This window comes from Hyperolius riggenbachi, chromosome 2, assembly GCF_040937935.1.
Source record: "Hyperolius riggenbachi isolate aHypRig1 chromosome 2, aHypRig1.pri, whole genome shotgun sequence".
NCBI classification, from domain to species: domain Eukaryota; kingdom Metazoa; phylum Chordata; class Amphibia; order Anura; family Hyperoliidae; genus Hyperolius; species Hyperolius riggenbachi.
The window spans coordinates 570120947-570144152 of record NC_090647.1 but is presented as its reverse complement, the minus strand read 5'-3'; the positions used below and the strand labels follow the sequence as shown (position 1 = coordinate 570144152).

Sequence of the window (23206 nt, the reverse complement as noted above, 5' to 3'; positions counted from 1 at the left end):
TCCTCCATGCTGGACTTCCTCATACTGGTCTCCTCCATGCTGGACTTCCTCATACTGGTCTCCTCCATGCTGGACTTCATGCTAGCTTTCTACAAGCTTAGTTTCTCCTTGCTTGCTTTTTTCCAGGTTGAACCTCCTTATGCTGCCCCTCTTCATGTTAACTTCTTCATGCTGGCCTCCTCCTTCAAGCTTGTATCAAGCTGGCGTTAAATAAGTTAAGCATTGAAGAGGTCCCATGAAGAATCATGGTGGCCCCCTCCTGAGGTTCTTAATGCTGGACTCCTCCATACTGAGCTTCTTAATGCTGGCCACCCCTGTGCTGACCTCCTCCTCTATGCTGGCCTTCTCCTTGCTGTCCTCCTCTATGCTGGCCTCCTCCTTGCTAGCCTTCTCCTCTATGATGTTCTCCTCTATGCTGGCCTCCTCCTTGCTAGCCTTCTCCTCTATGATGTTCTCCTCTATGCTTGCCTCCTCTATGCTAGCCTCCTCCTCTATGCTAGCCTCCTCCTGAGTGGCTGGATGGTGTAATGGTAAAAGGGAAGGTTCAGGGACGCTGTGAAAAAAACAAAAATCCAAATCCACTTACCTGGGGCTTCCTCCAGCCCGTGGCAGGCAGGAGGTGCCCTCGTCGCGGCTCCGCAGGCTCCCGGTCTCCTCCGGTGGCGCGCCCGACCTGGCCAGGCCGGCTGCCAGGTCGGGCTCTTCTGCGCTCCAATGTGCGGCTCACTGGTGCGCGCTGACGTCATCGGACGTCCTCCGGGCTGTTCTGCGCAGGCTCAGTAGTTCTGAGCCTGCGCAGTACAGCCCGGAGGATGTCCGATGACGTCAGCGCGCACCAGTGAGCCGCACATTGGAGCGCAGAAGAGCCCGACCTGGCAGCCGGCCTGGCCAGGTCGGGCGCGCCACCGGAGGAGACCGGGAGCCTGCGGAGCCGCGACGAGGGCACCTCCTGCCTGCCACGGGCTGGAGGAAGCCCCAGGTAAGTGGATTTGGATTTTTATTTTTTTCAAAGCATCCCTGAACCTTCCCTTTAAGGGCTCTGCCTCTGACGCAGGAGACCAGGGTTCGAATCTCGGCTCTGCCTGTTCAGTAAGCGCCCCCTAGTGGCTGCATCTCTGGCCTAACACTGCTACTGCCTATAGAGCACCCCCTAGTGGCTGCAGCTCTGGCCTAACACTGCTACTGCCTATAGAGCGCCCCCTAGTGGCTGCAGCTCTGGCCTAACACTGCTACTGCCTATAGAGTGCCCCTTAGTGGCTGCAGCTCTGGCCTAACACTGCTACTGCCTATAGAGCGTGCCCTAGCGGCTGCAGCTCTGGCCTAACACTGCTACTGCCTATAGAGCGCCCCCTAGTGGCTGCAGCTCTGGCCTAACACTGCTACTGCCTATAGAGCGCCCCCTAGCGGCTGCAGCTCTGGCCTAACACTGCTACTGCCTATAGAGCACCCCCTAGCGGCTGCAGCTCTGGCCTAACACTGCTACTGCCTATAGAGCACCCCCTAGTGGCTGCAGCTCTGGCCTAACACTGCTACTGCCTATAGAGCGCCCCCTAGCGGCTGCAGCTCTGGCCTAACACTGCTACTGCCTATAGAGCACCCCCTAGCGGCTGCAGCTCTGGCCTAACACTGCTACTGCCTATAGAGCACCCCCTAGTGGCTGCAGCTCTGGCCTAACACTGCTACTGCCTATAGAGCACCCCCTAGCGGCTGCAGCTCTGGCCTAACACTGCTACTGCCTATAGAGCGCCCCCCTAGTGGCTGCAGCTCTGGCCTAACACTGCTGCTGCCTATAGAGCGCTCCCTAGTGGCTGCAGCTCTGGCCTAACACTGCTACTGCCTATAGAGCGCCCCCTAGCGACTGCAGCTCTGGCCTAACACTGCTACTGCCTATAGAGGGCACCCTAGTGGCTGCAGCTCTGGCCTAACACTGCTACTGCCTATAGAGCGCCCCTAGTGGCTGCAGCTCTGTCCTAACACTGCTCCTGCCTATAGAGCGCTCCCTAGTGGCTGCAGCTCTGGCCTAACACTGCTACTGCCTATAGAGCGTCCCCTAGTGGCTGCAGCTCTGGCCTAACACGGCTACTGCCTATAGAGCTCCCCCTAGTGACTGCAGCTCTGGCCTAACACTGCTACTGCCTATAGAGTGCCCCCTAGTGGCTGCAGCTCTGGCCTAACACTGCTACTGCCTATAGAGCGCCCACTAGTGGCTGCAGCTCTGGCCTAACACTGCTACTACCTATAGAGCTCCTCCTAGTGGCTGCAGCTCTGGCCTAACACTGCTACTGCCTATAGAGCGCCCCCTAGTGGCTGCAGCTCTGGCCTAACACTGCTCCTGCCTATAGAGCGCCTCCTAGTGGCTGCAGCTCTGGCCTAACACTGCTACTGCCTATAGAGCACTCCCTAGTGGCTGCAGCTCTGGCCTAACACTGCTACTGCCTATAGAGCTCCCCCTAGTGGCTGCAGCTCTGACCTAACACTGCTACTGCCTATAGAGCGCCCCCTAGTGGCTGCAGCTATTATTATTATTATTATTTTTTATTTATATAGCGCCAACATCTTCCGTAGCGCTGTACATAGTACAAACAAATAATGGGGAACAAATATACATAAGAAATACAAGACACTGTACAGTCATGACATTGAATAGAGTAAATACAGATACATACATAGTTGATGTGTAGTTGGTACATATACATATGTTAAAATTACAGCAGTATGAGAAACACTAGGAGGAGGTCCCTGCCCTTGCGAGCTTACAATCTAGAGGGTAGTGGGGAGGAAACAAAGGGGAAAGAAACACCAGGATTAGTGGGTGAGCCAGTCTGCCTTCAGTGCTGCCTATAGCAAATTATAGGCTTGTCTGAACAGGTGTGTTTTCAGAGTACGTTTGAAGGTTTCCAGACTTGAGGCATGACGAACCGGCTGAGGGAGAGAGTTCCAAAGGAGAGGGACAGCCCGTGAGAAGTCTTGGATGCGAGAGTGAGACGAGGTGACTAGGCTGGAGGACAAAAGGGTCTCCTGTGAGGAACGGAGGGTCCGGGCAGGGAGGTATCTGGAGATTAAAGAGGAAATGTATGGAGGCGATAGCTTGTATAGAGCTTTGTATGCAAGCGTGAGAAGTTTAAACTGGATCCTTTGGGCAACTGGTAGCCAATGGAGGGATTGGCAGAGAGGGGCTGCCTCAGAGGATCTAGAAGAGAGGTGGATGAGACGGGCCGCAGAGTTTAGTAGGGATTGGAGAGGTGCCAGTCTGCTTTTTGATAGACCACAGAGTAGGGTGTTGCAGTAGTCAAGACGGGAGATGATTAGGGCATGCACAAGCATTTTAGTTGCTTCTTGTGTAAGGAAGGGACGGATTCTGGAAATGTTTTTGAGATGGAAGTAGCAGGAGGTAGTTAAAGTGTTAATATGTGGTTTAAAGGAGAGCTCAGAGTCCAGAGTTACCCCCAGGCAACGAGCTTTGGGGGTTGATGCTATTGGGGTGTTCTCTACATTGATTGTGACAATGGGAGGTGGAACAGAGAGCGAAGGTGGAAATATCACAATCTCCGTTTTGCTCATATTGAGTTTAAGGAAGCGGGATGACATAAATGTAGATACAGCGGATAGACATTCGGGGACTTTTGATAGTAGTGTGGAGAGGTCTGGGGCAGAACAATAAATTTGGGTGTCATCAGCATAGAGGTGATATTGAAACCCAAAAGAGCTTATTATCTGTCCCAGGCCATGGGTGTAAATGGAAAAGAGGAGGGGTCCGAGGACGGACCCTTGTGGTACTCCCACAGACAGTGGGCGTGGAGAGGAGTTGGTATTGGCATAGGAGACCATGAAAGAACGTCCAGACAGGTAGGAGTTGAGCCAGGAGTGTGCTAGGCCCTTGATTCCCAGTGTTGAGAGGGTCTGGAGAAGTAGGGTATGATCAACAGTGTCGAAGGCAGAGGACAGATCTAGGAGTATTAGTACCGAAAATCTGCCTTTGGCTTTAGCAGCTAGGAGGTCATTGGCAACCTTAGTGAGAACGGTTTCCGTAGAGTGTTGAGGGCGGAAGCCAGTCTGGAAGGGGTCCAACAGGGAATTAGCAGAGAGAAAGTTAGACAACTGAGTAAATGTGGCGTTCCAGCAGTTTGGAGGCAAAGGGAAGGAGAGAGACCGGGCGGTAATTAGAAAGGGCCGTAGAGTCTAAAGAGGGTTTTTTGATTAGTGGTGTTATGATAGCTTGTTTAAATGAAGAAGGGAAAGTGCCAGTTGAGATGGAAAGGTTAAACAGTGTTGTTAAAGCAGGAATGAGGGGGGAGGAGAGCTGGGGGATAAGATGAGAGGGAATAGGGTCTGAGGCGCATGTAGTAAGATGAGCTTTAGAGATTAGTGAAGAAAGACGCTGTTCAGTTAAGTCAGAGAAGATTGTTAGCGGGGAGGAGGTATGAGTGCGTGAGTGGTTATGTGGAGAGGGATAGTTGATAGTAGGGGAGCTGCTGGACAGAGAGGAAAAAGGAAGAGGTGATTGGACCGGTGAAGAGGGTTGCTTTAGAAAGCTGTTCTGTAGTGTTTCAATTTTGCTCACAAAATATGCTGCAAAGTCTTCTGCAGACAAGCTTGTGGTTGTAGGGGGAGGCGGGGGGTGGAGAAGAGAGCTGAAGGTGTTGAAAAGTTGTTTAGGGTTATGGTTAGCTCTGGCCTAACACTGCTACTGCCTATAGAGCGCCCCCTAGTGGCTGCAGCTCTGGCCTAACACTGCTACTACCTATAGAGCATGCCCTAGTTGCTGCAGCTCTGGCCTAACACTGCTACTGCCTATAGAGCGCCCCCTAGTGGCTGCAGCTCTGGCCTAACACTGCTACTCCCTAAAGAGCGCCCCCTAGTGGCTGCAGCTCTGGCCTAACACTGCTACTACCTATAGAGCATGCCCTAGTGGCTGCAGCTCTGGCCTAACACTGCTACTGCCTATAGAGCGCCCCTAGTGGCTGCAGCTCTGGCCTAACACTGCTACTGCCTATAGAGCACCCCCTAGTGGCTGCAGCTCTGGCTTAACACTGCTACTGCCTATAGAGCGCCCCTAATGGCTCCAGCTCTGGCCTAACACTGCTACTGCCTATAGAGCGCCTCCTAGTGGCTGCAGCTCTGGCCTAACACTGCTACTGCCTATAGAGTGCCCCCTAGTGGCTGCAGCTCTGGCCTAACACTGCTACTGCCTATAGAGCGCCCCCTAGTGGCTGCAGCTATGGCCTAACACTGCTACTGCCTATAGAGCGCCCCCTAGTGACTGCAGCTCTGGCCTAGCACTGCTACTGCCTATAGAGCGCGCCCTAGTGGCTGCAGCTCTGGCCTAACACTGCTACTGTCTATAGAGCGCCCCCTAGCGGCTGCAGCTCTGGCCTAACACTGCTACTGCCTATAGAGCGCCCCCTAAAGACTGCAGCTCTGGCCTAACACTACTGCTGGCTATAGAGCGCCCCCTAGTGGCTGCAGCTCTGGCCTAACACTGCTACTGCCTATAGAGCGCCCCCTAAAGACTGCAGCTCTGGCCTAACACTGCTACTGCCTATAGAGGCCCCTAGTAGCTGCAGCTCTGGCCTAACACTGCTACTGCCTATAGAGCACCCCCTAGTGGCTGCAGCTCTGTCCTAACACTGCTACTGCCTACAGAGCGCCCCCTAGTGGCTGCAGCTCTGGCCTAACACTGCTACTGCCTATAGAGCGCCCCCTAGGGGCTGCAGCTCTGGCCTAACACTACTACTGCCTATAGAGCGCCCCCTAGTGGCTGCAGCTCTGGCCTAACACTACTACTGCCTATAGAGAGCCCCCTAGTGGCTGCAGCTCTGGCCTAACACTGCTACTGCCTATAGAGCGCCCCCTAGTGGCTGCAGCTCTGGCCTAACACTGCTACTGCCTATAGAGCGCCCCCTAGTGGCTGCAGCTCTGGCCTAACACTGCTACTGCCTATAGAGCGCCCCCTAGTGGCTGCAGCTCTGGCCTAACACTACTACTGCCTATAGAGCGCCCTCTAGTGGCTGCAGCTCTGGCCTAACACTGCTACTGCCTATAGAGCGCCCCCTAGTGGCTGCAGCTCTGGCCTAACACTGCTACTGCCTATAGAGCGCCCCCTAGTGGCTGCAGCTCTGGCCTAACACTACTACTGCCTATAGAGCGCCCTCTAGTGGCTGCAGCTCTGGCCTAACACTACTACTGCCTATAGAGGGCACCCTAGTGGCTGCAGCTCTGGCGCTTTGAGTCCGCCAGGAGAAAAGTGTGATATAAATGTTATTTGTCTTGTCTCCTTGCTAGCCTCCTCCTCTATGCTGGCCTCCTCTATGCTGGCCTCCTCTATGCTGACCTCCTCTATGCTGACCTCCTCTATGCTGACCTCCTCCTCTATGCTGGCCTCCTCTATGCTGGCCTCCTCTATGCTGGCCTCCTCTATGCTGGCCTCCTCTATGCTGGCCTCCTCTATGCTGGCCTCCTCTATGCTGGCTTCCTCTATGCTGACCTCCTCCTCTATGCTGGCCTCCTCTTCTATGCTGGCCTCCTCTATGCTGGCCTCCTCTATGCTGGCCTCCTCTTCTATGCTGGCCTCCTCTATGCTGGCCTCCTCCTCTATGCTGGCCTCTTCTATGCTGGCCTCCTCTATGCTGGCCTCCTCCTCTATGCTGGCCTCCTCCTCTGTGCTGGCCTCTTCTATGCTGGCCTCCTCTATGCTGACCTCCTTCCTCTATGCTGGCCTCCTCTATGCTGGACTTCTCTATGCTGGCCTCCTCTATGCTGGCCTCCTCTATGCTGGCTTCCTCTATGCTGGCCTCCTCTATGCTGGCCTCCTCTATGCTGGCCTCCTCTATGCTGGCTTCCTCTATGCTGACCTCCTCCTCTATGCTGGCTTCCTCTATGCTGGCCTCCTCTTCTATGCTGGCCTCCTCTATGCTGGCCTCCTCTATGCTGGCCTCCTCCTCTATGCTGGCCTCCTCCTCTATGCTGGCCTCCTCCTCTGTGCTGGCCTCTTCTATGCTGGCCTCCTCTATGCTGACCTCCTTCCTCTATGCTGGCCTCCTCTATGCTGGACTTCTCTATGCTGGCCTCCTCTATGCTGGCCTCCCTTTATGATGTCCTCCTCTATGCTTGCCTCCTCTATGCTAGCCTCTTTCTTGCTAGGCTTCTCCTCTATGCTGGCCTCCTCTATGCTGGACTTCTCTATGCTGGCCTCCTCTATGCTGGCCTCCTCTGTGCTGGCCTCCTCTATGCTGGCCTCCTCTATGCTGACCTCCTCCTCTATGCTGGCCTCCTCTATGCTGGACTTCTCTATGCTGGCCTCCTCTATAATGTCCTCCTCTATGCTTGCCTCCTCTATGCTGGCCTCTTCCTTGCTAGGCTTCTCCTCTATGCTGGCCTCCTCTATGCTGGCCTCCTCTATAATGTCCTCCTCTATGCTTGCCTCCTCTATGCTGGCCTCTTCCTTGCTAGGCTTCTCCTCTATGCTGGCCTCCTCTATGCTGGACTTCTCTATGATATCCTCCTCTATGCTGACCTTCTCCTCTATGCTTGCCTCCTCTTCTATGCTGGCCTCCTCTATGCTGGCCTCCTTTATGCTGGCCTCCTCTATGCTCACCTCCTCCTCTATGCTGACCTCCTCTATGATGTTCTCCTCTATGCTGACCTTCTCCTCTATGCTGGCCTCCTCTATGCTGACCTCCTCCTCTGTGCTGGCCTCCTCTATGCTGACCTCCTCCTCTATGCTGGCCTCCTCTATGCTCACCTCCTCCTCTATGCTGGCCTCCTCTATGCTGGCCTCCTCTATGCTCACCTCCTCCTCTATGCTGACCTCCTGTATGCTTGCCTCCTCTATGCTGGCCTCCTCCTCTATGCTGGCCTCCTCTATGCTGGCCTCCTCTATGCTCACCTCCTCCTCTATGCTGACCTCCTGTATGCTTGCCTCCTCTATGCTGGCCTCCTCTATGCTGGCCTTCTCCATGCTGGCATCCTCCATGCTGGCCTCATCTATGCTCACCTCCTCCTCTATGCTGGCCTCCTCTATGCTGGCCTCATCTATGCTCACCTCCTCCTCTATGCTGGCTTCCTCTATGCTGGCCTTCTCCATGCTGGCCTCCTCCTCTATGCTGGCCTCCTCCATGCTGGCCTCCTCTATGCTGGCCTTCTCCATGCTGACCTCCTCCATATTGGACTTCCTCATACTGGTCTCCTCCTGATGACTTGCATGGAGATGAGCATATTATATAACAATAGTGACAGTGATAGTAATGATAATATGAGGCTTTCACTCTGTCTGTAGCAGCTTTTGTCACGGCTGCCAGATGGACCATTTCCAGGGATTTAGTAGTAAAATCATGGACAGAGCTGGTAATAAATACAAATGCTATTTATATTTGGTGTTTTTCCAAAATGTTTTATACAGAGAATCTGCTGCCAGGTTAGGGATGGATGCAGGGGCGCCTCTAGGCATAGGCAGTACAGGCCATTGCCTGGAGTGCCATTGGTCCTGGGGGGCGACATGTTGCAGAATTAAGCCCCACCCCCAAATTAAGCCCCACCCAAGATTAAGCCACACCCCTGTGTCTGTTCTATTACTTGCTTCTGCTGAATCTACTTAGCGTAAGTTGCAGGCAGCTGACACCTCTGTGCCTTGTGCATCCTTCTTTCCTCCTTTGTGCCGTCTCTTCCTCCTTCTGTGCCCTTTGTGCCTCCTTCTGTCCCCCTGTGCCTCCTTATGTCCCACTCTGCCTCCTTCTGTCCTCCTGTGCCTCCTTCTGTATCCCTTTGTGCCTCCTTATGTCTCCATGTGCCTCTTCAGCCCCCATGTGCCACCTCTGTCCCCCTGCGCCTTCCTCTGTCTCTGTGTGCCTCCTTTAGTCCCCTGTGACTCCCCCTGTCCCCCTTTGTGCCTCCTTCTGACCCATTGTAGAGGGTGCCAGGTCGACCAGGCGGGCATGAGTGCAGGGGGGACCGCGGTCACCCCCACCAGATGTTGTGTCCCCAGGTGGTGAACAGGCTTGTCAGTTCACTGGCCCACAGCCCTTAAGCTCACTTCTGCAGCCTTACATTATGTGTATTTTCTGGTGAAACACTGCACGCATTGCGAATTTTCTGATGAAACGCTGCCACATTATGATTATTTTCATGGAAGGGCGCCATGGGGGTGGAAGGGGGGGGCGCCACAGATTTTCTCGCCTGGAGTGACAACATGGCTAGAGGCGCCCCTGGATGGATGAATGGAGTAGGAGGGTCAGAAGCATGGATTTCCGGCAAGGCCACATAGGCCATGGCCTAGGGCACCAGGGAAGCAAGGGGTGTGGGCAGCAGTAGCAGTTAGCCTGCCCAACATTCGTCCTGCTGCACAGAGTTTGCACATAGGGGCTACCAACAGCCGGATTGGGAACTCAGGGGATGAAGGGGCAGCAAATGGGCACTCTGAGCTGCCTGTCACTCACCAAATGTGCGGCTCGCCAAGGAGTTTACAGTCTAATCCCTGCCATCATGTCACTAACTGTCCTCAGAGGAGCTTACAATCTAATTATTGCCATAATGTCGCTAATTGTCCTCAGAGGAGCTTATAATCTAATGCCTGCCATCATGTGTCTAACTGTCCTCAGAGGATCTTACAATCTAATGCCTGCCATCATGTCAATTAATGTCCTCAGAGGAGTTTATAATGTAATCCCTGCCATCACGTCATTAACTGTCCTCAGAGGAACCTACAATCTAATCCCTGTCATCATGTCACTAACTGTCCTCAGAGGAACCTACAATCTAATCTCTGCCATCACGTCACTAACTGTCCTCAGAGGAACCTACAATCTAATCCCTGTCATCATGTCACTAACTGTCCTCAGAGGAACCTACAATCTAATCTCTGCCATCACGTCACTAACTGTCCTCAGAGGAACCTACAATCTAATCTCTGCCATCACGTCACTAACTGTCCTCAGAGGAACCTACAATCTAATCCCTGTCATCATGTCACTAACTGTCCTTAGAGGAACCTACAATCTAATCTCTGCCATCATGTCACTAAGGGCTGGTTCAGACGGACGTTTGGAGGCGTTGCGTTTGCTGGCGTCGCGTTCAGCATGCGGTCGCGTTTTTTCTTCCCCTAGAGGGACATTACCCGTCGCGGTTCACCTCCCCTGGAAGCTACATGTAGCTTCCAGGGGCTCCTTGAACGGCAGGGAAAATCGGGACCCGAACGCCGCGTTCGTGCAAACGCGCGTAAAAGCTTGGTACAAACGCTCCCATTCACTTGAATGGGAGCGTTTCACACCAAGCCCTGAACGCTGGCAGTAAACGCTCTGCAAACGTCCGTCTGAACCAGCCCTAACTGTCCTCAGAGGAACCTACAATCTAATCTCTGCCATCATGTCACTAACTGTCCTCAGAGGAGCCTGCAATCTAATACTGGCCATTTAGGTGGGGGACGATTAGGATGCTGTCGGTCCGGGGACAGCTGCTTATAGTGGCTGATGGGAAGACAGAGGTGGGAGAGGTGGTGGAGGAGCAGTGGTCTGGTCAGATGGGTTGCAGGTAGTCCGGGGGGGGGGGGGGGGGGGTTGGGATTGGTGGTGAAGGGGGAGTGTGTGTATGTACAGTGTGTGGTGTGTGTACAATGTGTAGTGTGTGTGTTAACAGTGTGTGTAGAGTGTGTGGTGTTTGTGGTGTGTGTAATGTGTGTACAGTGTGTGGTGTGTGTAATGTGTATACAGTGTGTGGTGTGTGTAATGTGTGTGTAGTGTGTGTGTGTGTGTGTAGTGTGGTGTGTTTACAGTGTGTGTTGTATGTGGGGTGTGTGTAATGTGTTTACACTGTGTGGTGTGTATAATGTGTAGTGTGTGGTGTGTGTAAAATGTGTGTAGTGTGGTGTGTGTACAGTGTGTGTGTGTGTATGGTTTGTGTGTAGTGTGTGTGTAATGTTTGGGGTGTGGTGTGTGTGTAGTGTGTGTAATGTGTGTACAGTGTGTGTGGCGTGTGTAGTGTGTGGTGTGTGTAAAGTGTGTGTAGTGTGGTGTGTGTGTGTACAGTGTGTGTGTATGGTGTGTGTGTGTGGTGTGTGTAATGTGTGTGTAGTGTGTGGTGTGTGTAATGTGTGTACAGTGTGTGGTGTGTGTAATGTGTGTGTAGTGTGTGGTGTGTGTAATGTGTGTGTAGTGTGTGGTTTGTGTAATGTGTGTGTAGTGTTTGTGGTGTGTACAGTGTGTGGTGTGTGTGTACGGTGTGTGTCTACAGTGTGTGCGTATGGTGTGTGGGGTGTGTAATGTGTGTGGTGTGTGTAATGTGTGTGTAGTGTGTGTGGTGTGTACAGTGTGTGGTGTGTGTGTACGGTGTGTGTGTACAGTGTGTGTGTGTGTGTAGTGTGTAATGTGTGTGTAATGTGTGTACAGTGTGTGGTGTGTAATGTGTGTACAGTGTGTGGTGTGTGTAATGTCTGTGTAGTGTGTGGTGTGTGTAATGTGTATACAGTGTGTGGTGTGTGTGTAATGTCTGTGTAGTGGACAGTGTGGTGTGTGTAATGTGTGTGGAGGGTGTAATGTGTGTACAGTGCCTGGTGTGTGTGTAATGTGTATACAGTGTGTGGTGTGTGTAATGTGTATACAGTGTGTGGTGTGTGTAATGTGTGTGTAGTGTGTGTGTGTGTAGTGTGGTGTGTTTACAGTGTGTGTACAGTGTGTGTTGTGTGTGTGGTGTGTGTAATGTGTTTACACTGTTTGGTGTGTGTAATGTGTGTGTAGTGTGTGGTGTGTGTAATGTGTGTAATATGTTTACAGTGTGTGGTGTGTGTAATGTCTGTGTAGTGCATGGTGTGTGTAATGTGTGGAGTGTGTAATGTGTGTACAGTTTGTGGTGTGTGTATTGTGTATACAGTGTGTAATGTGTGGTGTGTGTAATGTGTGTACAGTGTGTGTGGTGTGTGTGTGTGTGTGTATTGTGGTGTGTGTGTGTTGTGTGTGTAATGTGTGTGTAGTGTGTGGTGTGTGTAATGTGTGTGGTGTGTGTAATGTGTGTGTAGTGTGTGGTGTGTGTGTAGTGTGTGGTGTGTGTAATGTGTGTGGTTTGTGTAATGTGTGTGTGTAGTGTGTGGTGTGTGTGTAGTGTGTGTGGTGTGTGTGGTGTGTGTGTACGGTATGTGTGTACAGTGTGTGTGTGTGTAGATTGTGTGGTGTGTGTAATGTGTGTGGTTTGTGTAATGTGTGTGTGTAGTGTGTGGTGTGTGTGTAGTGTGTGTGTACGGTATGTGTGTACAGTGTGTGTGTGTGTGTGTAGATTGTGTGGTGTGTGTAATGTGTGTGTAGTGTGTGCGGTGTGTGTAATGTGTGTGTAGTGTGTGCGGTGTGTAATGGGTGTACAGTGTGTGGTGTGTGTAATGTGTGTGTAGTGTGTGGTGTGTGTAATGGGTGTACAGTGTGTGTAATGTGTGTGTAGTGTGTGGTGTGTGTAATGTGTGTGTAGTGTGTGGTGTGTGTAATGTGTGGTGTGTGTGCAATGGGTGTACAGTGTGTGTAATGTGTGTGTAGTGTGTGGTGTGTGTAAAGTGAGTGTGTGTAATGTGTTTAATGTGTGTGTAGTGTGTGAGGTGTGTGTAATGTGTGTACATTGTGTGTAAATGGCGGCAGCAGCATGGTTGTGTTTCCACATTCTCAGAGTCTCACACTTCCCATTTCTCTGTTTATTTTCTATAAAATAAAGATGAAGGAATGACACCTCCTCCCCCTCCTGCCGCCCCCTGACTGCAGCTGCCAAATACACCCGTCCATCTGTCCCATCACCAAAATATCCCATCTACATCACCGAATATCCCAATAATAACATGCCAATTCCCAGCATTCCACCTACAGAGAAGTCATACTGTGCAGCCTTCATGCATGCAGAATAAGAGCAGATACTGAGAATTACACCTGGCATACAGGACAAGAGAAGTGCTACGGTGCAGCCTCCATGCATGCAGAATAAGAGCAGATACTGAGAATTACACCTGGCATACAGGACAAGAGAAGTGCTACTGTGCAGGCCCCATACATACAGAATAAGAGCAGATACTGAGAATTATATCCGGCATACAGGACAAGAGAAGTCATACTGTGCAGCCTCCGTACATACAGAATAGGAGCAGATACTGAGAATTACACCCGGCATACAGGACAAGAGAAGTCATACTGTGCAGCCTCCATGCATCCAGAATAAGAGCAGATACTGAGAATTACACCCGGCATACAGGACAAGAGAAGTCATACTGTGCAGCCTCCATACATACAGAATAAGAGCAGATACTGATAATTACACCCGGCATACAGGACAAGAGAAGTCATACTGTGCAGCCTCCGTACATACAGAATAAGAGCAGATACTGAGAATTACACCCGGGCTGGCATACAGGACAAGAGAAGTCATACTGTGCAGCCTCCATGCATCCAGAATAAGAGCAGATACTGAGAATTACACCCGGCATACCGGACAAGAGAAGTAATACTGTGCAGCCTCCATACATACAGAATAAGAGTAGATACTGAGAATTACACCTGGCATACAGGACATGAGAAGTCCTACTGTGCAGCCTCCATACATAACAGAATATGAGCAGATACTGAGAATTACACGCAGTACTCATACAATACAGGACAAAATAGCATATACTGGGACTGGAGAAGTAATACTGTGCAGCCTTCCTACATACAGAATAAGAGCAGATAGCAGTATAGGTTAGCCAGGTATAGGTGCACCCAGTGTAGGTTAACCAGGCATAGGTGCCCGCAGTGTAGGTTAGCCAGGTATAGGTGCACCCAGTGTAGGTTAGCCAGGTATAGGTGCACCCAGTGTAGGTAGCCAGGTATAGGTGCCCGCAGTGTAGGTTAGCCAGGTATAGGTGCACCCAGTGTAAGTTAGCCAGGTATAGGTGCACCCAGTGTAGGTTAGCCAGGTATAGGTGCACCCAGTGTAGGTAGCCAGGTATAGGTGCCCCCAGTATAGCTAGCCAGGTATAGGTGCCCCCAGTGTAGGTTAGCCAAGTATAGGTGCCCCCAGTATAGGTTAACCAGGCATAGGTGCCCGCAGTGTAGGTTAGCCAGGTAAAAGGTGCCCCCAGTATAGGTTAGCCAGGTATAGGTGCCCCCAGTATAGGCTAGCCAGGTATAGGTGCCCCCAGTATAGGTTAACCAGGCATAGGTGCCCGCAGTGTAGGTTAGCCAGGTATAGGTGCACCCAGTATAGGTTAGCCAAGTATAGGTGCTCTCAGTACAGGTTAGCCAAGTATAGGTGCCCAGTATAGGTTAACCAGGTATAGGTGCTCTCAGTATAGGTTAGCCAAGTATAGGTGCTCCTAGTATAGATTAACCAGGTATAGGTGCCCCAGTATAGGTAGCCAGGTATAGGTGCTCTCAGTATAGGTTAGCCAAGTATAGGTGCCCCTAGTATAGATTAGCCAGGTGTAGGTGCCCCAGTATTGGTAGCCAGGTATAGGTGCTCTCAGTATAGGTTAGCCAAGTATAGGTGCCCCCAGTAAAGGTTAGCCAGGTATAGGTGCCGCCAGTAAAAGTTAGCCAGGTATAGGCAGGGCCGGTTCTCTCATGAGGCAAGGTGGCAACAGGCAGCAGAGATTACAGGGGCGGCATGTTTGTACTGTGTTACACTAACAGCATGTAGTCAGAGTAGGAGGAGAAGTGAGAGGAGAGCGAGGTGAAGAGGTCATCATTGTGGAAAAGCAGCTTGTTGTGCTGTGTGAGGAGTCTGACAGTGAGTGAGTAGGGGGGGGGGGGGGGTACAGGAGAGCATCATTGGGGAAAAGCAGCTTATTGTGCTGTATGTGCTGTATGAAGAGTCTGACAGTGAGTGAGGAGGGGGGAGGCAGGAGCGCAGCATTGGGGAAAAGCAGCTTGTTGTGTTGTGTGAGAATTCTGACAGTGAGTGAGGGAGGGAGGGGGGAAGCAGGAGAGCATCATTGGGGAGAAGCAGCTTGTTGTGCTGTGTGAGGAGCCTGACAGTGAGTGAGGGGGGGGGGGGGGGGCAGGAGAGCAGCATTGGGGAAAAGCAGCTCGTTGTGCTGTGTGAGGGGTCTGACAGTGAGTGAGGAGGGGGGAGGCAGGAGAGCAGCATTGGGGAAAAGCAGGCAGCTTGTTGTGCTGTGTGAGGAGTCTGACAGTGAGTGAGGGGGGGAGGCAGGAGGGCAGCACTTGGGAAAAGCAGCTTGTTGTGCTGTGTGAGGAGTCTGACAGTGAGTGAGGAGGGAGGAGGCAGGAGAGCATCATTGGGGAAAAGCAGATTATTGCGCTGTGTGAGGATTCTGACAGTGAGTGAGGAGGGGGGAGGCAGGAGAGCATCATTGGGGAAAAGCAGCTTGTTCTGCTGTGTGAGGAGTCTGACAGTGAGTGAGGAGGGAGGAGGCAGGAGAGCATCATTGGGGAAAAGCAGCTTGTTGTGCTGTGTGAGGATTCTGACAGTGAGTGAGGAGGGAGGAGGCAGGAGAGCATCATTGGGGAAAAGCAGCTGTTGTGCTGTGTGAGGAGTCTGGCAGTGAGTGAGGAGGGGGGAGGTAGGAGAGCAGCATTGGGGAAAAGCAGCTTGTTGTGCTGTGTGAGGAGTCTGACAGTGAGTGAGGAGGGGGGAGGCAGGAGAGCATCATTGGGGAAAAGCAGCTTGTTGTGCTGTGTGAGGAGTCTGGCAGTGAGTGAGGAGGGGAAGGCAGGAGAGCAGCATTGGGGAAAAGCAGCTTGTTGTGCAGTGTGAGGAGTCTGACAGTGAGTGAGGAGGCGGGAGAGCATCATTGGGGAAAAGCAGCTTGTTGTGCTGTGTGAGGAGTCTGGCTGGCAGTGAGTGAGGAGGGGAAGGCAGGAGAGCAGCATTGGGGAAAAGCAGCTTGTTGTGCAGTGTGAGGAGTCTGACAGTGAGTGAGGAGGGAGGAGGCGGGAGAGCATCATTGGGGAAAAGCAGCTTGTCGTGCTGTGTGAGGATTCTGACAGTGAGTGAGGAGGGGGGAGGCAGGAGAGCATCATTGGGGAAAAGCAGCTTGTTGTGCTGTGTGAGGAGTCTGACAGTGAGTGAGGGGGGGGGGGGGGAGGCAGGAGAGCAGCATTGGGGAAAAGCAGCTTGTTGTGCTGCGTGAGGAGTCTGACAGTGAGTGAGGAGGGAGGAGACAGGAGAGCATCATTGGGGAAAAGCAGCTTATTGTGCTGTGTGAGGATTCTGACAGTGAGTGAGGAGGGGGGAGGCAGGAGAGCATCATTGGGGAAAAGCAGCTCGTTGTGCTGTGTGAGGAGTCTGACAGTGAGTGAGGAGGGGGAGGCAGGAGAGCAGCATTGGGGAAAAGCAGCTTATTGTGTTCTGTGAGGAGCCTGACAGTGAGTGAGGAGGGGGGGGCAGGAGAGCATTATTGGGGAAAGCAGCGTGTTGTGCTGTGTGAGGAGTCTGACAGTGAGTGAGGAAGGGGAAGCAGGAGAGCATCATTGGGGAAAAGCAGCTGTTGTGCTGTGTGAGGAGTCTGACAGTGAGTGAGGAGGCAGGAGAGCATCATTGGGGAAAAGCAGATTATTGCGCTGCGTGAGGATTCTGACAGTGAGTGAGGAGGGGGGAGGCAGGAGAGCATCATTGGGGAAAAGCAGCTTGTTGTGCTGTGTGAGGAGTCTGACAGTGAGTGAGGAGGGAGGAGGCAGGAGAGCATCATTGGGGAAAAGCAGCTTGTTGTGCTGTGTGAGGATTCTGACAGTGAGTGAGGAGGGAGGAGGCAGGAGAGCATCATTGGGGAAAAGCAGCTGTTGTGCTGTGTGAGGAGTCTGGCAGTGAGTGAGGAGGGGGGAGGCAGGAGAGCAGCATTGGGGAAAAGCAGCTTGTTGTGCTGTGTGAGGAGTCTGACAGTGAGTGAGGAGGGAGGAGGCAGGAGAGCATCATTGGGGAAAAGCAGCTTGTTGTGCTGTGTGAGAATTCTGACAGTGAGTGAGAAGGGGGGAGGCAGGAGAGCATCATTGGGGAAAAGCAGCTTGTTGTGCTGTGTGAGGAGTCTGACAGTGAGTGAGGGGAGGAGGCAGGAGAGCAGCACTTGGGAAAAGCAGCTTGTTGTGCTGTGTGAGGAGTCTGACAGTGAGTGAGGAGGGAGGAGGCAGGAGAGCATCATTGGGGAAAAGCAGCTTATTGTGCTGTGTGAGGATTCTGACAGTGAGTGAGGAGGGGGGAGGCAGGAGAGCATCATTGGGGAAAAGCAGCTTGTTGTGCTGTGTGAGAAGTCTGACAGTGAGTGAGGAGGGGGGAAGCAGGAGAGCATCATTGGGGAAAAGCAGCTCGTTGTGCTGTGTGAGGAGTCTGACAGTGAGTGAGGAGGGAGGAGGCAGGAGAGCATCATTGGGGAAAAGCAGCTCGTTGTGCTGTGCGAGGAGTCTGACAGTGAGTGAGGAGGGGGGAGGCAGGAGAGCATCATTGGGGAAAAGCAGCTTGTTGTGCTGTGTGAGGAGTCTGACAGTGAGTGAGGAGGGGGAGGCAGGAGAGCAGCATTGGGAAAAAGCAGCTTATTGTGTTCTGTGAGGAACCTGACAGTGAGTGAGGAGGGGGAAGGGGGGGGGGCAGGAGAGCATTATTGGGGAAAAGCAGCTTGTTGTGCTGTGTGAGGAGTCTGACATTGAGTGAGGAAGGGGAAGCAGGAGAGCATCATTGGGGAAAAGCAGGTTGTTGAGCTGTGTGAGGAGTCTGACAGTGAGTGAGGAGGGGTGGGGCAGGAGAGCATCATTGGGGAAAAGCAGCTTGTTGTGCTGTGTGAGGAGTCTGACAGTGAGTGAGGGGGGGGGGGGGGGGGACGACAGGAGAGCATCATTGGGAAAAAGCAGCTTATTGTGCTGTATGAAGAGTCTGTCAGTGAGTGAGGAGGGAGGAGGGAGGAGAGCAGCATTGGGGAAAAGCAGCTCGTTGTGCTGTGTGAGGAGTCTGACAGTGAGTGAGGAGGGGGAGGCAGGAGAGCATCATTGGGGAAAAGCAGCTTGTTGTGCTGTGTGAGGAGTCTGACAGTGAGTGAGGAGGAGGGAGGCAGGAAAGCATCATTGGGGAAAAGCAGCTTATTGTGCTGTGTGAGGATTCTGACAGTGAGTGAGGAGGGGGAGGCAGGAGAGCATCATTGGGGAAAAGCAGCTCGTTGTGCTGTGTGAGGAGTCTGACAGTGAGTGAGGAGGGGGAGACAGGAGAGCATCATTGGGGAAAAGCAGCTTGTTGTGCTGTGTGAGGAGTCTGACAGTGAGTGAGGAGGAGGGAGGCAGGAAAGCATCATTGGGGAAAAGCAGCTTGTTGTGCTGTGTGAGGAGTCTGACAGTGAGTGAGGAGGGGGGGGGGAGGCAGGAAAGCATCATTGGGGAAAAGCAGCTTATTGTGCTGTGTGAGGATTCTGACAGTGAGTGAGGAGGGGGAGGCAGGAGAGCAGCATTGGGGAACAGCAGCTTTTTGTGCTGTGTGAGAGGTCTGACAGTGAGTGAGGAGGGGGAGGCAGGAGAGCAGCATTGGGGAAAAGCAGCTTGTTGTGCTGTGTGAGGAGTCTGACAGTAAATGAAGAGTGGGGAGGCAGGAGAGCAGCATTGGGGAAAAGCAGCTTGCTGTGCTGTGTGAGGAGTCTGACAGTGAGTGAGGAGGGGGAGGCAGGAGAGCAGCATTGGGGAAAAGCAGCTTTTTGTGCTGTGTGAGAGGTCTGACAGTGAGTGAGGAGGGGGAGGCAGGAGAGCAGCATTGGGGAAAAGCAGCTTGTTGTGCTGTGTGAGGAGTCTGACAGTAAATGAAGAGTGGGGAGGCAGGAGAGCAGCATTGGGGAAAAGCAGCTTGCTGTGCTGTGTGAGGAGTCTGACAGTGAGTGAGGAGGGGGAGGCAGGAGAGCAGCATTGGGGAAAAGCAGCTTGTTGTGCTGTGTGAGGAGTGACAGTGAGTGAGAAGGGGGGAGGCAGGAGAGCATCATTGGGGAAAAGCAGCTTGCTGTGCTGTGTGTGGAGTCTGACAGTGAGTGAGGAGGGGGGGAGGCAGGAGAGCATCATTGGGGAAAAGCAGCTTATTGTGCTGTGTGAGGAGTCTGACAGTGAGTGAGGAGGGGGTAGGCAGGAGAGTAGCATTGGGGAAAAGCAGCTTGTTGTGCTGTATGAAGAGTCTGACAGTGAGTGAGGAGGGAGGAGGCAGGAGAGCATCATTGGGGAAAAGCAGCTTGTTGTGCTGTGTGAGGAGTCTGGCAGTGAGTGAGGAGGGGGAGGCAGGAGAGCATCATTGGGGAACAGCAGCTGTTGTGCTGTGTGAGGAGTCTGACAGTGAGTGAGGAGGGGGGAGGCAGGAGAGCATCATTGGGGAAAAGCAGCTTGTTGTGCTGTGTTAGGAGTCTGACAGTGAGTGAGGAGGGAGGAGGCAGGAGAGCATCATTGGGGAAAAGCAGCTTATTGTGCTGTGTGAGGATTCTGACAGTGAGTGAGGAGGGGGTAGGCAGGAGAGTAGCATTGGGGAAAAGCAGCTTATTGTGCTGTATGAAGAGTCTGACAGTGAGTGAGGAGGGGGAGGCAGGAGAGCATCATTGGGGAACAGCAGCTGTTGTGCTGTGTGAGGAGTCTTACAGTGAGTGAGGAGGGGGGAGGCAGGAGAGCATCATTGGGGAAAAGCAGCTTGTTGTGCTGTGTTAGGAGTCTGACAGTGAGTGAGGAGGGAGGAGGCAGGAGAGCATCATTGGGGAAAAGCAGCTTATTGTGCTGTGTGAGGATTCTGACAGTGAGTGAGGAGGGGGGAGGCAGGAGAGCATCATTGGGGAAAAGCAGCTTGTTGTGTTGTGTGAGGAGTCTGACAGTGAGTGAGGAGGGGGGAGGCAGGAGAGCATCATTGGGGAAAAGCAGCTTGTTGTGTTGTGTGAGGAGTCTGACAGTGAGTGGGGAGGGTGGAGGCAGGAGAGCATCATTGGGGACAAGCAGCTTGTTGTGCTGTGTGAGGAGTCTGACTTTGAGGGAGGCAGGAGAGCAGCAGTGTTGTATTTGACTTGCTCAGCAGAAGGTGGGAAGGTGACACATCCTTACAAATTTGCCTCAGGCAGCAAAAAGTCTAGAAACGACCCTGGGCATAGGTGCCCCAGTATTGGTCAGCCAAGTATAACTGCCGCCAGTATAGATTAGCCAGGTATAGCTGTGTGTGTGTGTGTGTGTGTGGGGGGGGGGGGGGGGGGGGGGCATACAGAATAGGAGCAGATACTGAGAATGACACAGGACTGGGGAAGTGGTACTGTGCAGCCCCCATACATACAGAATGGGGTGGATAATGAGAATGACACAGGACCGGGGAAGTGGTACTGTGCAGCCTCCATACATACAGATTAAGAGTGAATACTGAGAATGATGCAGGACTGGGGAAGTAGTACTGTGCATTCTCCATACATACAGAATAGGAGCAGATAGTGAGACTGACACAGGGCTCGGGAAGTAGTACTGTGCAGCCTCCATACATACAGAATAGGAGCAGATAATGAGACTGACACAGGGCTCGGGAAGTAGTACTGTGCAGCCTCCATACATACAGAATAGGAGCAGATAATGAGGATGACACAGGACTGGGGAAGTGGTACTGTGCAGCCTCCATACATACAGAATAGGAGCAGATAATGAGGATGACACAGGACTGGGGAAGTGGTACTGTGCAGCTTCCATACATACAGAATAGGAGCAGATACTGAGAATGAGAGAAGACTGGGGAAGTGGCACTGTGCAGCCCCATACATACAGAATGGGAGCAGATACTGAGAATGACACAGGGCTCTGAAGTAGTACTGTGCAGCCTCCATACATACAGAATAGGAGCAGATACTGAGAATGACACAGAGCTCCGGAAGTAGTACTGTGCAGCCCCCATACATACAGAATGGGGTGGATAATGAGAATGACACAGGACCGGGGAAGTGGTACTGTGCAGCCTCCATACATACAGATTAAGAGTGAATACTGAGAATGATGCAGGACTGGGGAAGTAGTACTGTGCATTCTCCATACATACAGAATAGGAGCAGATAGTGAGACTGACACAGGGCTCGGGAAGTAGTACTGTGCAGCCTCCATACATACAGAATAGGAGCAGATAATGAGACTGACACAGGGCTCGGGAAGTAGTACTGTGCAGCCTCCATACATACAGAATAGGAGCAGATAATGAGGATGACACAGGACTGGGGAAGTAGTACTGTGCAGCCTCCATACATACAGAATAGGAGCAGATAATGAGGATGACACAGGACTGGGGAAGTGGTACTGTGCAGCTTCCATACATACAGAATAGGAGCAGATACTGAGAATGAGAGAAGACTGGGGAAGTGGCACTGTACAGCCCCCATACATACAGAATGGGAGCAGATACTGAGAATGACACAGGGCTCTGAAGTAGTACTGTGCAGCCTCCATACATACAGAATGGGGTGGATAATGAGAATGACACAGGACCGGGGAAGTGGTACTGTGCAGCCTCCATACATACAGATTAAGAGTGAATACTGAGACTGACACAGGGCTCGGGAAGTAGTACTGTGCGGTAGTCTGATATCTCCCCGGTTCTTTGAAGACACACTTTATTCATGTTCCTGCCAGTTCCCGGCTCTCTGCCGCGGTGTTAATTGTACATTAATGATGTTGGGAATCAGTTGTGCGACAGACACGTTCCTCTCCCCTCCCCCGCCCCGCCGGTTTCTGCCCCCCTCTCCCCCCCCCCCCCCCCCCCCCTCGTCTCCCCAGCGGATTCTTCTTCTCATCATTAGGAAAAAGAAAACCAACTTAGCAGCGATTTGGCGGTGAAAAGTCAGCGCAGGCCGATATCAAACGCTGCGGCGGTCTGAGCGCCGCTCTCTGCCGTCCCTCGTGGGGGCCGCTGCTGCTGCTCGCTCATCAAACGTGCGGCGGTAACCCCTTTCACGCCGGCCCCTCTAATCACTGCCTCCGTGCTGCACGGGCCCCCACGAGGATTCTGGGAAGAGGTTTATTAATATCGGGTAGAGGCGACCCGCCGTCTGCTCAGCGAACAATTACCTGTGCGGATGCGGCGCACCGACTGCCCCTCATTATTATAATCACCGCCGTCCTCAGGAATGGAGGGGCTGCGATTCGCGAAATGGCGAGGTGTCGCCAAGTGACTTCCTGTGAGATCGCTGAGATCTCCGCCGTATAGAGATGAGCAGGTACTGATAATACAGGCGGCGAGGAACCGAGAGGTGTCGCCATACAAGAATCGCCAACGTTTACCGGTACACAGGGCCAGATTTGTACATTTTACTGCCCAAAGCCGACTGCCAACCTGCCCCGCCCACTGTGTCTCCCCTGCCCCGAGCTTCCCCCATCCTGTGCTCCATTGCTCTGTCCTGGGGAAGCAGGGCGGCCATGGACCGGGTCTGTGACTGCTGTGGTTTACATGTTTGGCTGTTTAATTTCCTGAGTGTGCCATCCCACTTCCCGCCCCTTGTTTCCTGGTGCCCAAGGCCATGGCCCTGAATCTATGATGCATAAATGGTGCCTGATGTGAATAAGAAGCAACCTAACTAGCCAAATCATCAATTTATAAAAAATAAGACAGTGCGGTAGTGTGTCTCAGTGTGAGGACGTGGAGATCTTAGCAGAGATCAGAATAAACAGATGAAAAGGGCGAAACAGTTTTGTTGATTTGGGTAGTTAGGTTGCAATTAACCGTTTGGTCTCTTCAACTCGTTTTAAATATGAAGAGTGAGGCAGCATATTACCTTGGTTTCCAGTGTGAAATCGATCATTTTATTTTACCGATTGTACATGGGCATGGCAACCAATCTTTAACATTTACTATTCTCACAGTGTCTTTGCCCCCAGATGTCTCTACCGTGTTTCCCCTAAAGTAAGACATCCCCTGAGAATAAGACCTAGCAGGAATTCCTAGCATGCTTGAAATATAAGGCCCCGTTCACACTTGCGGTTTTGCAAAAACCGCACCGGATGTCCGGACCGCACCGGAGCCGGATCGGACCTGAACCGTACGGTTCCTGTCCGGATCCGGTCCGGATCCGGTCCGGTTGCATACGGTTTCCGTGCGGTATGAACACGGTTGCGGTCCGGATCCGGATTCTTAAAGAGATAACAACCTGTATAAATACCTGGGGTTCTGGGAGGTCAGCAGAAGCTCTGGGGTCATTGTTGGAGACAGCTGGACGTGTGGAGACCATCCTTGGATACAGAGACAGCAGTTGGGACCATGGATCCAGTCATTTTTTACGCTTATTACCTGGGAATTCTCTCCTTCC

General features: G+C 52.5%; 1 protein-coding gene across 1 annotated transcript; it reads right to left on the bottom strand.

Annotated features, from left to right (window-relative positions):
• Window positions 1-243: 243 nt before the first annotated feature.
• Window positions 244-8176, bottom strand: LOC137545315 (fibrous sheath CABYR-binding protein-like). Its single transcript, XM_068266428.1, has 4 exons — window positions 7112-8176; window positions 6698-7025; window positions 6280-6639; window positions 244-515 (listed from the first exon to the last, which is right to left on the bottom strand). The coding sequence occupies exons 1-4, from the start codon at window positions 8174-8176 to the stop codon at window positions 244-246; spliced, it is 2025 nt and encodes a 674-aa protein (XP_068122529.1).
• Window positions 8177-23206: the final 15030 nt, after the last annotated feature.

Excerpts from the sequence above, each read along its gene's own strand:
- LOC137545315 (XM_068266428.1), bottom strand. The coding sequence starts at position 8,176 with ATGAGGAAGTCCAATATGGAGGAGGTCAGCATGGAGAAGGCCAGCATA. Across the intron at positions 7,026-7,111 it reads AAGAGGCTAGCATAGAGGAG|AGGAAGGAGGTCAGCATAGA; the intron begins GCAAGCATAGAG and ends AGGCCAGCATAG. Across the intron at positions 516-6,279 it reads CAGCATAGAGGAGGAGGCTA|CCACTCAGGAGGAGGCTAGC; the intron begins GCAAGGAGACAA and ends TACACCATCCAG.